The 15,545-nt window shown below is 42.5% G+C and overlaps 1 protein-coding gene across 1 annotated transcript in view; it reads left to right on the plus strand.

The window, feature by feature from the left end:
- Positions 1–438: 438 nt before the first annotated feature.
- The window catches only part of LOC109438897 (opioid-binding protein/cell adhesion molecule), a 581,752-nt gene continuing 566,645 nt past the window's right edge, over positions 439–15,545 (plus strand). The window contains exon 1 of the mRNA XM_074321787.1: positions 439–1,583. Within this exon, the coding sequence (XP_074177888.1) occupies positions 1,186–1,583 (398 nt within the window). The 5' untranslated portion in view covers positions 439–1,185. The remainder of the gene's footprint in view (positions 1,584–15,545) is intronic.

Consider the following 15,545-nt stretch of genomic DNA (forward strand, 5'->3'; position numbering starts at 1 on the left):
ATTTTGCATATTGTGAGGGAAGAAAAAATTAAGATTTGCGGGGGGCGGGGGGGGAGGAGAGAGAGAGAGAGAGAGAGAGAACAAAGCTCTGCCCTGGAACGGGGCTGTCGCTTGGCCAGGTGGACAAGGGGCAGGCAGAGTGGGGGACCTGCACACCGGATCAGTTACCGGGCTTGAGAAACGTAGTTCAATTCTACAGGGCGGGGTTTGGCAACTTCTGCTTGGCACCCAGGGAGGGAAGGTGCGAGCGTCAGTTCGCCGCTTTCCTCGGCAATCCCTCGCCCGCCTTCCCTCCTCTCCCCAGCACTCCACTCCCACCCGCCTGCAAACAGGGGAGCCACCGGGAGGGCGCAGCATTCTCCTGCTGGCTCTGAGGGTCGGCGCGGGTAGGGCCGGATGAAGTACCCGCCTCACCCGGCTGGTGTTAAGGTGGGCGCCCGCCCACGCCCCGCTCCCGCCCGCCCGCGGGAATGAACGCTCAGTCCGCGCGATTGGGCAGCGCGGGCACCGGAGCAAGTGGCGGTCAGTGATGGAGCTGCTGCCATGACAACCCCGGCGGTCGGGGCCCGCGCGCGTCAGGGCTGCTCCCGGGAGGAAGGCGGCGCGGAGGCCGGGGGCGGCCGCTGAGCGTGGCGTCCGCGCGTCCCCGCGTCCGGTGCCGCGTCCCCGGAGGAGGCGGGGGCGCCGTCCGCCCAGCTCCCCTGCGCCCGGAGCCTGCGCCGCGCGGCGCTCCGCGGCTGGGAGCGCGGGTCGGGCTGGCCGCCAGTCGCCGCCCCGGCTGCGGTGGAGGACAGCCACGGCGCCGGAGGATCGCGCCCTGAACCGGCCGCCAGTCCCCGCCGTGGAACTTTTTACCGCCTTTGGGTGCCAGATTCGAGACTCAGGCTGTTGATAAATATATCTATACATATGTGTGATCTAATAAAACATTTTCTCCTCTCCTTGAAGCAGCAGCTTTTTATGACATCTGCTTTATGTCAGAAACACTTGCCTGACTTCTTTGGGTTATAAACTTTTGATGCCAGACCTCTGCAGAACGTGCCCAACTGAATCTTAAAGTAGCATCTTGAAGAGAGAGGCAGAGAAAGAGCAATCTGTGACCTTCATCCCTGCACCTTCCTTCTTCCTCTCCCTTCCAGGCTGCCTCCCTCCTCTCCAGGGGAGCGTCAAGAAAGCTCTTTTTGGATGCAGGAGGGGCGTCTGGTTCTGCCAGGCTGGAAAGCTGAGGCAGGATTTGAGGACGAATCATTAGACTCCGGAGAGCCTGGACTCGTTTCTTCTCCTTCTCTCTCTGTGCCCCTGGCTTCCTCCATCCCTTCCTCTCTCCCACACCACTTCCTGAGACCCGCTGGTGTGTGGGGCAGGGGACAAGGACCGTGCCGCTGCCGGCGTTCTGGGAAGTTGTGGCTGTCGAGGATGGGGGTCTGTGGGTACCTCTTCCTGCCCTGGAAGTGCCTCGTGGTCGTGTCTCTCAGGCTGCTGTTCCTTGTACCCACAGGAGTGCCCGTGCGCAGCGGAGATGCCACCTTCCCCAAAGCTATGGACAACGTGACGGTCCGGCAGGGGGAGAGCGCCACCCTCAGGTAGGGAGCTGTCTGCAGCGGGGGACTGAGTCCCTCCTAAGTGATTCTGTGGAAAGGGGCAAACAAGAGAGAGAACAGAAGGCTTGTGTGGGGGATTGGAGCATGTGACAGGGCCTTTGCTGGCTCGAGAGGTGGCAGCTGGCACCCATTTTCCTGGACAAGTGTGTCATTTTCTCTAGCTTCTCTGTTCCAGGATCTTATAAGAGGACACTGAGGTCCATGATTGGGACTCCCTGTAACTGTGACTCCATCACATGGCTAGTATTCACTTTTATCTTGGCACCAAGATAAGAACATGAGCGCCCTGGAATTGAAACCCTGGGGCTTAGTCTAAATGGCTGGGTGCCTTGGTGGCTCTCTCACAGACAGGGAGGTATGTGATGAGGCAGGAAAATGATCAGGATGGGCTGACTTGCCCCTTTCAGAGAGATACCTAAAATTCCAGGCTCTGGAGTTGCTAGTGCTGGGCCACGGCCCTTTATGAGTCTGCTCAAACGCAGCCATCCGTGTCAACCCTGTGTGGTGCTCTTGGGGCCCTATTATAAATTATGAGGGCAGTTTTATCTTTGCAGGCTCAGGCCAAGGAGAGGAAACATATAGCTTTTATGCAGCGACATCACTCCTGTGTGAAAAGCACAATAGGAACGCTTTTAGTTTTACCTTAATGAGTTACAGAGAATCACTTACATGCTCCAGGCAGAGGGGTAGAGATTCTCGGAATATGAACCTTTGGGACTGGACCTGCTGCAGCAGAGACTTTAATAAAAATGCAGCCACCACTTTCCACCAGCTCAGCAGATATCATCTTTTATCCCTTTAATGAGGCAGTTCTGGTCCTAGGAGACAGCTTCAGGGACGTCCCAGCTTAACTCGGGCTCACACTGTACACAGGGTGAATGTGTTTGCCCTGTCTATGACTTTGATGGTTATGGTGAAAATAAAACATTCTGCCCCAGATTCTGCAGCCAAAAAGCCTGGCTTCTCCAAGTAAAATAGGAGGGTGGGGTGTCCCTCCTATTCTTCCCTTGGCTCTGCTGGTTGAACACTCTCTGCACCTAGACAAGCTTCTTCCTGGGGAAGGAAAGAAAGGCCTCTTGGGACACCAGTTATTGTTTCCTAAGCACAAGGGCTTAGGTTGGAGTCATGCCACTTTGGGTGGTTCTCAGCTGAATCTTCTTTTGAGTGAGAGAAGAGGTCCCAGGATCCTGTCTGGTGGTGCTCAGGGGCCCTAGAAGGAGAAGGAAAAAGAGAATAGAGGTAGAACTCCTCTGATAGCAGGAGGGAAACCCTCCTGGCCATGTGGCATCCTCAACCTGTCCCAGAGTAAAGTGTGATATGCCTATTTCCATTGCCTCAAAGAAGGTTTGGGAGTCCTCTCACTGAGAAATGACTTGTAAGTTGCACATTTGCAGTGGACGAGTCAGCTCACAGATAGGAGTAGCACCCAGGCTAGGAGTAGCACCCAGGCTACAACGCATGTTTACCAAGAAAAGTCTGGTAAATGTTAGTAGGAGTGAAGGAATGTTGATGCTGGCATGCACCTTTCTTTAGCTTCTAATTTCCTGCTTGTTGCATAGATGCCCAGCATTTAATAACGCTTCAGTGATGACCTTTAAAAGAGCCTCTGTCCTCTTTCTGCTCCTAAAAGTTAAAGCAGAAACAAAAACTTGAGCTGTTTTTCAGGATGCAATGAGACTATTCCACCACCAGAGGGCCAGCTTCCATCTACTTTTTAAAAATTCTATTTTATTTATTTATGTATTTGTTTGTTTGTTTGTTTGTTTTATTAGCTGCTGGCCTGTTTTCATGATCTTCAATTCTAATGTTTAGCAGCTGGGCTTGGTAATGGGAATGGGAGTGAAAAAAAGGAAAAGCTGAATAGTTGCCTTTTGTGCTTTGTGGAGAGAAAAAAACCTTGCATGCTCAAGTATAACTGTTATCTATTACCTGTTTGTATACTTTGCGTTTTAAAAAAGTAAGCACATGTCTTATGTTGATTTTGCCCTTCCTCATCTGTATAATTTGCCCTGCAATAGAGGAATTCAGCACATTGTCCATATTTTAATCTCTTTTCCCTTTTCGTTTACCTCTTGTATTCTTTTTTTATTACTTCCTTCATTTTTATCAGATGCCTCCATTTTATATGCTTTTGCCTATTATTCATTATCTCTTGTTTTTCGTGTGTTTTTCTTTTTTTTTTTTTACTTCATCACTTAATTTTTATTATTCCCTGATATTTTAAGGTTCCAATTTCATTACTAGCACAATGTTTCTTAAAATAATATAAATATCTCTGAAGATGTCTGGGGGTCCCAGTCTCTCCTCTTTTATTCTCCATGCTCCTTTGGTTTATTAGCTAATAGCTCTGTTCCCATCTCAATGAAAAACTTGTTTGTTGGTCCCATGCTTCCAGTCTCTGGAAGTTCATATCCTCAACCCCAGATAAACATGTCATGTTTTATTTTGTATTGTGTTTTTCCTTTTTGAAAAATGTGATTCTTAAGTATAGTCACTCTTTAATCTCCTTACAGATGTCCCACTGGGAATTTAGTGTTCTGAATGCCTCAAATATTCAGAATGTTTGAAAAAGTTGAATGGTTCCACACCCATCAGCCACAGAAAGTCTTTTCAAATGTGACTCCTTTGCATCAAAGTATCCCAAGCCTGTGTCTAAATCTTGAATGAAGTCACATTGGAGACCAAAGACCGAGTAGGAAAAGCAAAGGAATGGAGAGAGCTGGGTCCTACTTTGAATTTCCCAGTGAGAAATTGCTCGGTTTAGAGAGAATGATTTCCTTCCTTGGAGATATCAGTTTTCATGTGTGATAGGTCTTTGATTGCATTGAGGGATGTTAGGAACTGATGTGCCAAAGACGACACTGCAGTTCTGAACGTGCATAAAACTCATTTTATATAAGTGAGTCAATGTTATCTTCCTCATAAGTACTTCACAGGGTTACTTGAAGAGTAAAAATAATTATTTGAATATTGAGTTATTTTGCCTCTTGGAAGAGAGAAGATGTGGAAAATGAAGGTTGTATTCACTATGGCTAAATTATAGCTTCTATGAATCTGATTTGAATTCATTATTACAAATGGGCCCTCTTGGCCAGAATCGTTTCATTATAATTATCCGCTGTTGGGTTAAAATGTTCTGTGCCTTTCCATTAGATTAGATATGACAAGTCTCTAGAAGTCCTGTGTCTGAATCAGTGCCCACATCAGGAAAGGAGCCCAGGATACTTAATGTGGTCAGTTGGTGTCGATTAAGCCATTTCAGTTGCACGGATGATGTCCAGATGTGCTTTCTTCATGGGCCTCAATCTCCACTAAACTGGCTTTAGTCCCTCACTGGGACCACATCATGAACAATTTGAGGCAGTGCAGTAAAATGAAGGCAGGAGTTGTTGCTGTCCCACTAGGTGGGAAAAGTCCCCACTGACATACTGGTTCTTTTTTTGTATGTGGCAGGATAACCATTTTTGCTGATCCAGGATTGCTGGTCTGGGATTATGCTTAATAACTCTTTTCTAAAATGCCCCTGCATTTTCATTTGGAGTTCTGAGCTAATCCTTTTGGAACCAAGTGTTTGAGCGTTACCTACTGCTGAGGGGTAATCTGAGCGGCAGGATTCTGCTGAAGCAGTGGGGTAGTCAAGCTCCCAATGGCAATGTTCTGTTGTCTGTCTGGGTGTTTCTTTGTAGTTTGCACTCACGATCAGCAGCTTTTCTTTTTGTGTAAATTAGAAAAATCAGAGTAGCCACTAGGTTATTCAAAACAAGAGCATGGTTTTGCGTTTCAGTGTATAAGTTGCCAAAGCTGAATACGGACTTGGAGAAAGAAGTCAAAGGTTTGGCTCTTGGTCTGGGAAGATGAAGACAGAAAAGACACTGAAGCAGAGCAGGTCCACAGGGGCCCCTCAAGTGGCGCTGCTGACCTGGCTGCACACTTGCATTACCTGGGATACTTTTCAAAAATTCCACCTCCAGGCTCCCAGCCAATGGAATCAAAATCTCTGGAGTCAGGCATAGGTGTGGTCATTAAAAAATATCTCTTCCAGAATTTCTAACGTGGAGGCAGAGTTGAGACCCACTGTTCGAAAGCCCTTTCCTGCTCCAGAGCATCTGGGCAAGGCTGGTTTCCATTGGTCCTACCCCCATGTAAGTGTCCGCTCCATGCTGGTGTGTGCCTTACCACTCAAAGGATGCTTTGGAACTTGAGAAAGAGCACTGTGCCCAGGGCCTGAATACCTGTGCCCGGTTCTTATTCTACCACTAACTAACTACATGATTTTGAGCACTTCAGTTCAATTGTATACACGTGGGAGAAACCTCTGCCTAGTCTATGGCATCAGGTGAGGTGAAGTATATGGCATTTTTCTGTTAACTGTACAATAACATATATGTACAAGTCATTACTGCTGCTACATGGAGCTCTTCAATAACAACCTATAGTATGATCAGTCTTTTCCAGTTTCATCTGCTCTGCCATCTGCCCCTTCTACACCCACACACATACACACCTTTAAAAAATACTCATTTCTTCCCAGTTCCACTCAGCATCCTGCTTTCAGTTGGTAGTCAAGAATTACCCTCATCTGAATTCCAGTAGCACTCGCAATAGATCTCTGTTCTAGCTGACATACACCATGGACCTGCCATTTAGGGGTGGTTATGGTTTGACTGTGAGCTCCCGATGGTTAGGAGCAATGCCTTATGGACTGAGTACAGATACTGTGATGGATACAAGGAAGAAAATGGTAAGTATTTGTTGAATGCTTTCATCCATGCTTACCGGACACAGTCTCTTACAATGTATTATTACCTATGCAGCAATGAAGTACTTATGTTTAAAGGGTTTCATTCTCTTCAAAATATGATGCTGGGACATTCAAGCACAGCAGTTGGTTAGAGATCTTGGAAGCCTGAGGGATTCTGCTCAAATCCTTTGCGAGAGGGGGCAGTTGAATCCACCATTAGCTGCAATCTAATCTGAAACTATACAAGCGGCTTCACTATCCCTGAGGGCAAGGCACTGAGCTGGACAGCAGAGTTGAGAGGAATCTTCTCGGCAACAGTAGAGCGATATGTTTAGAAGTGAGGCTGTCTCTGCGGAGGTTTGCCTTGCTGTGGATGCGAGGAGACACACATGGCAGGGAGACAGTAGCGGCAGACAGGCTGCCCAGCCATTCTGCCTGGGAAGGTGGTATGTCAGGTTGCGGTGTGGCTGCAGGATTCAGTAGGCCCAGAACAGCAGAGCTGGCTACACTCTGACTCAACCATCCCTGAGGGGTAGGTATGCATCTGCCTCCCCCAACACACATGCCACAAGCCACACACCACAAACCAAAGCAGGGCATGGGAGAAGAAGCTTTAAAGTGTTCACAGGGAATATAGTCAATGGGATTGTAATAGCTGCGCACGGTGTCAGAGGGGTAGTAGGCTTGATGGGGTTATCACTTTGTGAGGGGTGGAAATGTCTAATCATTATGTTGTTTTGTACGTCTGAAGCTAATAAAACAAAACACAGCAAAACAACAAAATATATGCCTCCTAGCTTTCTGAATTGCTCTGGCAAACTCCGCAGCTCTGATCTAAGACATTTTGTTCATTTTTTGGCCTTAGTCCTGTAGTTCTTATTTCCCTTCCTTTCACTTCTAAGAAGGCCTTTGGCCTTCTTCTTGTGCTTCCTCTGTGGCTGGCTCTGAGGGAGCCAGGGAGGAGAGTGGCACTGGCAAGTGTGGGGTACTGACCTGATGGGGTCCGGCAGTGAGATGCAGAGAGGAGGAACCAGATAAGTCTTATTTGACCTTCCCAGGGAGGACTTTTTTTTTTTTTTTTTAGCTTCAGGTGTACAAAACAATGTAATAGTTAGGCATTTATACCCCTCACAAAGTGATAACTACCCTCCCTCAATCTACTACCCCTCTGACATCGTATAGAGCTCTTACAGTTCCACTGACTCTATTCCTTATGCTGTACTTCACATCCTGTGACTAGATATGTATTAAATTATAGTTGACATTCATTATTATTCAGCTTCAGCTCTAGGTGTACAGTGCAGTGGTCAGGCACCTACACTGTCCATGAAGTGGTCTCCCTAATAAGACAAGTATCCATCAGATACCCTATAAAATCTTTACAACATTATTGATTATACTCCCCAAACTGTCTTTCGTATCCCCGTGGCAATCTTGTGGTTACTGATTGTGCTTTCTAATCTCACCTTCTCCCTCATTCCCACACCCCTCCCAAAGGAGGACTTTTAAAATTACTTATTAATAGGAAGCAGTGTTCACAGTTATGAGATAAGAGGGGATTATGGTCCAAGACATTTTTAGGGCTAGCAAAATTGTACTGCCTATTAAGTTAGGAACTAAGTGCTAACCTTTCTTGATTACTATATATATATTTTTTAAATCCAGAGAAGACAGCACCAGGGTATTTCAAGGTTTATTTGTTTATCATTTTTCTCTGCAGCTTTTGCTGACGTGGGATTTAGTTGAAGTGGGGAGAAAGTTTGCATGGAGTTGAGCGTTGAGGGAGAGGGTGCATTCTCAGTTCCTTCCCACCTCCTAGGAAATTACACCTTCCTAGAGCTTCTTGTACACTGGTGTATCTTTTTTCAGAAGTGAAAATTGAAGATGTGATGTCTCTGCAGCTCAGCACTTACCCTGCTTTGATCTGTGTGTCATTTTTCTTGATAGAGAAAGTGAGCGAAGGGACTAGTTAGAGCCCTGTGTCACTCTCCTTACAGGATCTTACCACAGATCCTTTAATAACATGTGCAAGGGAGAGGGTCCTTTTAAAACAAACAGACTCTATTACCCATGGTTTACTATGTGTCAGATGCCAGGCCAATTACTTATAGTTTCATGTTTTCAGAGTATTTTGACTCCCAAATAACGGCCTAAAGATTACTATTTAGAAGAGTTAAGTCACTTGTCTTTGGTCACAAGTTATTATGTATCAGTCTGGATTTGCTCCTGAAGACATTTTTTTCTTCTTGCCAGTTGTATAGTATTCCCCTCGCAGCTATGGGGAGCAGAGGTAGTGTCCATATGCTGCAAGAAGAAGAATCTCAACGCTCCCTCTTTGTTGCCAGGATCTGTGTTTGACCAAAGGTCAGGAAATCTGCGTTTTAGTTCAGGGCTGTCACTGTCTACTGTCCTGCCTTTAGCAGTCTCCTTTGTTTCCTGGTGCTTAACTCCCCTCACCTGCACATGCTGCTCTGTCTTTGGGGCTGAAAAAAAAATGCATGCTGAAACAGTGCAAAGAGTGACAGTTGCTGGAGTGTTCAGTGTACCTCAAGACAATCATTGGTGCTCTTAGCTTCGAATCTGTCCTTAAGGCTGTCCTCTCTGGTTACATGACCTCCCACGGCACACACAGCATCTTCGAGGACCCTGCAAACCAAGGCAAAGCAAGCAAATATAACTTGTTTACAAGAACAGCAATGGCAGAGCATTTCCAGAAGAACTGTGAGGAAATGTGTGATTACTATGGAAGCATAGGATGAAAAGTAGTTGCTTTTTAATCCTAAAATATATGTCATTTCATAATCCCCTCTCCCCATCCTTCTACTCATATTTTAATTTAAACCACTGAGGTTGTGAACACAGAACCACAGACCTTCTACTCACCTTTCTGCTGATTCATACCCAAGAGAAATCCGTGTGACCCCTTTTGGCCTTCTCTTCCCTAGAGATGGTACATTTTGCTTAAATCAAAGAAATGCTGAAGGACTTGACCTGACTTCCCATAAAAGTGCTGATCAATTAGATGTTTAAAAATTAGTTTTGAATATTAAACATTTTCAGTGGGTCTGAAGATTTATGGGATCTCGATTAACCAAGTTTCCTTTGCATAATAGGAACAAAGAATGGTTTAAGTGGTTGTTAACTTTTCTGGCTAGACCACAGAAGACAATTTAACTCACAATTACCCCAAATGCTGTGTACTAGCAATGAAGAATAATAGAAAACAATGTTGTTGTAGAAGTAGTTACACAAAAGAGAAAAAAAAAAGAATATGATAATTTTCTATTTATCACGAATGCTGAAGTAAAGTAGGCATAATTACAGGAAGATAATATGGAAACATGTTCTCAGAGATATTTCTGAATACTTTCTAAAGTTTTAGAGTTTGCATTTTTGTTTCTGTTGTGCCAAATTTAATTTTAAGATGCACAGCTTTCATTTTATTTGATTCAAGTATACATTTGCTGTTTCTTAGATGATTGAGAATTCTTTCATAAATATTAATGAAGAAATAAAGATAGATAAAGGAAATGAAAGACAAAATTGAAAGTAATGAGTATAGGGGAAAGATTTTCCTGAGGTGTCAACTGGAGTTGAAGGAAGATAAAGGAACTAAAGAGATGGGGAAAGTGTGTGCATGTCACAAAAAAGAAATAGCCTAACGTGGAATTACTGAATAGTCCAAGGAAGAAAGGAAGGACATGGTGAACAAAATTTACCCTTGTCCCACCTGGTGAGTTTTTGGTGTGTGAATGTCTCCGTCCCTGACTAGCCAGGTCACGGGACCCCACATGCACAGGTTCCCCAGGCCCATCTAACGTCAAGGCAAACAGCAATTTAGGGCTCAGTTTCTCACTTGGTGCTAGGATCAGGCTCTTTCTGACCGTTGGCTCTTACTGGTTCCACAGCTGTAAATCTCCTTCTTGTCACTGAGTCTTACTCCAATACTTACTACACTATGCTGGATCTACAACAGGTCCTAGGTGATTGGGACTATTGCCTTGCCCTGCCAAGACCTCTTTGCCGAGAGATTTGGTCCACCCTTGACCTCACTTGTCCCAGCCTTGTGGTTCATTGACTTTCCAATGCTAATTGTTTGCCTGCCCACCTGACTATCCATTTTGGAGACCACCTCATATGCAGGCAGCATGTGAGGTCTAGGCCAAGTCACACTTGCTTCTCTGCAACTTAACTATTTATTCTCAGTCATTCTCAGATACGTGAGTTGGCATATCAGGTATTTGTCCACTTTGACGGGGATTCATTGAAATTGATGCCATCATAACATAGGGTCTCTTGCTTGCTGTTTGGATCTCCCCATGATGGATAAAAAAGGAGACAGCATCTGTTACATAGGGAATTGAATCAGTCAGGTGTGTTTTTGGCGTGGTCATGCTCCCATTGAGATACTTGACTACAAGGGGCCCTAAGTAAGAGGTAACAATAGTATTCAATTTTGCACTGTCCTGTGCTTTCTTATGCCATCTCCACAAATCTTCCTCTTCTCATTGTTGTTTTTATGCTTTCATGTCTTTTGTTACAGTAATATCCTATCATCATCTGTGTGTTACCAGTGCCCAATACATACCTAACATGTAGTAGGTACTCCAAGTTTGTTGAAAAGATGGATGCTTATCCCTTATCTCTCTCCATAAGTACACACATGCTTATGTACTTTTTTAAAAATGAAGATATTCTCCCCATTTTGAAGCAATTGGGTAGTCACTGAAATTGCAACTAGGGATTCTGGCATTTAAATCTTAGTTGAGATAATGATCTTTCCCTAGATAGTTGGTATTTAACTTGTACTGTCTTCTCCTTCTTATTATAATTGCAGTGTTTGCGGATTGCACAATACCCTTAAAGCCAGGAAATTCTGAGCAGTTGCAAGGGAGCTATGCCTGCCTCCTCCCCCTTTTTTAATCAAGGTTACAAAATAGAGGATGGCATGTTCTGTAAGTATATCTACAAAATTTAGAGGATGGAAAAGCCAATGTGAGTAACTACTGACATTGCAGAAGGCATCTCAGGATGAAGGGAATTCAGGGACCCATTTCATTGGACAGACACCTGAAATGCAGCTGCTTCTGTGGCAAGTTCTCACTGTGATGTCCATGAATATGTCTCAGCATCACGTATCCTGATGCATTGGCAACAGTTTACAGGATACTTTTGCTACATACTCCATTTTACAACTGCATAGTCAATGGGTACTTGTGAAATATAAGATAAAATGTAACCCCGATCAAGAGGCTAAGACTTTGTCGTCACAAAAGCTTACTTCAGATCCTACCTCTGGGCCTTATTGGTGGTATGTGGTTGGACAAGTGACTAACTTTCTCTAAGTCTCAATTTCCAATTAAAAAATATAGGGACTGTATACCCTCTTCACTGGGTTGTTGAGGACGAATGCATGGCATTAAGTTTGTAAGAGCTTATATTAAATTATGACATGTAGAAAGCTCACAATAAACCGTAGCACTATTTGTTTTAAATATAAGTTATTGAGTTCACAACTTAAAGAAGCAGGTTTTATTGACTGCCACTATATGCCAGGTATCCTTCCAGGCAGTGTGGAAATGGTAAAGTTGAATTATTCCTAGACACCCCTCTTTAAGCATTCACATCTAGTGAATATATTAGCAGAATAAGGGGCCCAGAGATCAGGAAGTGGGGGAGGGAAGGAGAGAGAAGGAGAAGATGGGGGGGATTTACTTAAAATGTATCATAAGTGTTCACTTCGACAAACTTGGACATTTGTAGTCACCCAAGTAACCTCCACTCCACAAGATACAGAACATTTTTATCATCCTTAAAGAGTCCCTTCATGCCCCCCCCTTTTTTTCTTGTGGTAAAATATACATATCATACAATTTACTGTTTTAATCACTTTTAAGAGTACAGTTCCGTGGCATTTTAAATACATTCACATCATGTGAAATAATCACCACCATCCATCTCTAGAACTCTTCATCTTTCCAAACTGAATCTGTCCCCATTAGACACTAACTCCCCACTCCTCCTTCCCCCGAGCCTCTGGTAAACACCATTCTACTTTCTGCCTTTATGAATCTGACTACTCTGGGAACCTCATATAATTGGTATCATGCAGTATTTGTCCTTTTGTGAGTGTCTTATTTCACTTAATATAATGTCTTCACATTTATCAGTGTTGTACCATGTGTCAGGATTTCTTTTCTTAAGGCTGAATAATAATATTGCATTGTATGTGCACACCACATTTTGTTTATCCAGTCATTTGTTGGTGGACACTTAGGTTACTTTCACCTTTTGACTACTGTGAATAATACAGATAAGAACATGAGTGTTCAAATATCTGTTCAAGTTCCTGCTTTCAATTTCTTTGTATATAGCTAGCAGGGGATCATATGGTAATTCTGGTTAACTTTTTGAGGAAACACCATACCATTCTCCATAGTGTCTGCACCATTTCACATTCACTCCAGCAATGCGTAAAGGTTACACTGTCTTCACGTCCTTACCCACACTTGTTCTTTTCTTTACTTTCTTTTTAAAATTAAATTAATTGGGGGTGACATTAGTTAATAACATTATGTAAGTTTCAAGTGTACAATTCTATAATACATCATCTGTATATTGCATTCTGTGCTCACCGCCCATAGTCTAGTCTGCATCCGTCACCATATATTTGACCCGATCTACCCTCTTCATTATTCCCCCACCTCCTTTCCCTCTGGTAAACTTCATACTGTTGTCTGTTTCTATGAGTTGGTTCCTTTTGTTTGTTGCTTTCTGTTTTATATCCCCCATGAGTTAAATTATATGGTTTTTGTCTTTTTCCATCTGACTTATTTTGCTTAGCATGATACTCTCAAGATCCATCCATGTTGTCACAAAGGGTAGTATTTCATTCTTTCTTATGACTGAGTAATATTCCATTGTGTATATGCACCACATTTTCTTTATAATCATCCAGCAAAGGACACTTAAGTACTTTTCACATCTTGGCTACCGTGAATAATGCTGCAGTTAACATAGGGGTACATAATCTTTACAAATACATGTTTTCAATTTTTTTTTTTTTTTGATAGATACCCAGGAGCGGGATTGCTGTGTCACATAGTAACTCTATTCCCAATTTCTTGAGGAACCTCTGTACTGTTTTCCACAGCGGCTCTACCAGTTTACTTTCCCAACAGCAATGTATGAGAGTTCCTTTTTCTCCATATCCTCTCCAACACTTTAATATCTTGTCATTTGGATGATAGCCATTCTAACAGGTGTGAGGTGGCTTCTCATTTTGGTTTTGATTTACATTTCCCTTACAGCTAATGAAGTTGAGCGTCTTTTCATATATCTGTTGGCCATTTGTATGCCTTCTTGGGAAAGGTGTGTCTGTTTAGGTCCTCTGCCCATTTTCAACTGGATTGTTTTTGTTGTGGTTGTTGTTGAGTTAAATAAGTTATTTACATATATGTTTTGGATATTAACCCCTTATCAGAAGTATTGTTTGCAAATATCTTTTCCCATTCAGTTGGTTGCCTCTTTGTTTTATTGATGGTTTCTTTTGCTGTGCAGAAATATTTTAGTTTGATGTATTCCCATTCATTTATTTTTGCTTTTGTTTCCCTTTTCCTTGTTGTCAAGTTCATAAAAGCCTTTTTGGAGCCAAGGTTCATAAATTTAGTGCCCATGTTTTCTTCTTTTTTTAAAAAAATTGTTTCAGGTCTTATATTTAAAACTTTGACCATTTTGAGTTAATTTTGGTATATGGTGACAGATAGCAGTCTAATTTCATTCTTTTGCATGTGGCTTTCAATCTTCCCAACACCATTTATTGAGGAGGTTTTCTTTTCCCCATTGTATTTTTTTGGCTCCTTTGTCGAAAATTAGTCGCCGACATACATGTGGATTTATTTCTGAGCTCTCGGTTCTGTTTCATTGGTTTGTGTGTCTGTTTTTCTGCCAATACCATACTGTTTTCATTATTGTAGCTTTGTAGTATAATTTGAAGTCAAGAAGTGTGATACTTCTGGACTTGTGCTTTTTTCTCAGGATTGTTTTGGCACTTTGGGGAGCTTTATGGTTCCATACAAATTTGATTTTTTTTTTTGTTTTGTTGTTCTATTTCTTTGAAAAATGCCATTGGGATTTTGATGGGATTGCATTAAATCTATATATTGCTTCAGGTAATATAGCCATTTTAACTATGTTGATTCTTCCATTCTGTGAACATGGAATATCTTTCCATTTCTTTGTGTCTTCTTCAATTTCTTTCAACAATGTCTTGTAGTTTTCAGTGTATATGTTCCTCACCACTTTTGTTCAGTTTATTCCTAAGTATTTTATTATTCTTTTGCAATTGCAAATAAATTGTTTTCTTCATTTCTTTTTCTAATTTTGCATTGTTAGTGTACTGGCTCACAACAGATTTTTGTACATTGATTTTGTATCTTGTAACTTTACTGTATTTTTTTCTAATCATTGTTTTTTTTCTTTTTTGGTGGCGTCTTTAGGGCTTTACAGATGACATCATTGATGTCATCTGCAAAAAGTGATAATTTTACTTCTTCATTCCTAATTTGGATGCCTTTTATTTCTTTCTCTCACCTGATTATTCTGGCTATGACTTCTAGTACTGTTGAATAACAGTGGTGAGAGTGGGCTTGCTTGACTAGTTCCTGATCTGAGAGGAAAATCTTTCAGTTTTTCACCGCAGAGTATGATTTTAGCTAAGGGTTTGTCAATGTGACCTTTGTTATGTTGAAGTACTTTCCTTCTATACCCATTTTATTGAATGTTTTAATCATAAATGCATGTTGTATCTTGTCAAATGCTTTTTCTGCCTCTATTGATATAATCATACGATTTTTATCCCTTACTTTGTTAATGTGGTGTATCACATTTATTGATTTGTGTTTGTTGAACCATTCTTGCACTCCTGTAATGAGCCCTACTTGATCGTGATGTATTATCTTTTTAATATGTTGTTGTATTCGATTTGCTAGCATTTTGTTTAGGATTTTTGCATCTATATTCATCAGAGATATTGGACTATATATATATTTTTCTGTGTTGTACTTGCCAAGTTTTGGTACCAAGGTGATGTTGGCCTTGTAAAATGATTTAGGAAGTATTGCCTCTTCATTAATTTTTTTGAACAGTTTGAGAAGGAAACGTACTAAATCTTTGAATGTTTGGTAGAATTCACTAGTGAAGCC

Source organism: Rhinolophus sinicus, linkage group LG16 (assembly GCF_036562045.2).
Source record: "Rhinolophus sinicus isolate RSC01 linkage group LG16, ASM3656204v1, whole genome shotgun sequence".
Taxonomy (NCBI): domain Eukaryota; kingdom Metazoa; phylum Chordata; class Mammalia; order Chiroptera; family Rhinolophidae; genus Rhinolophus; species Rhinolophus sinicus.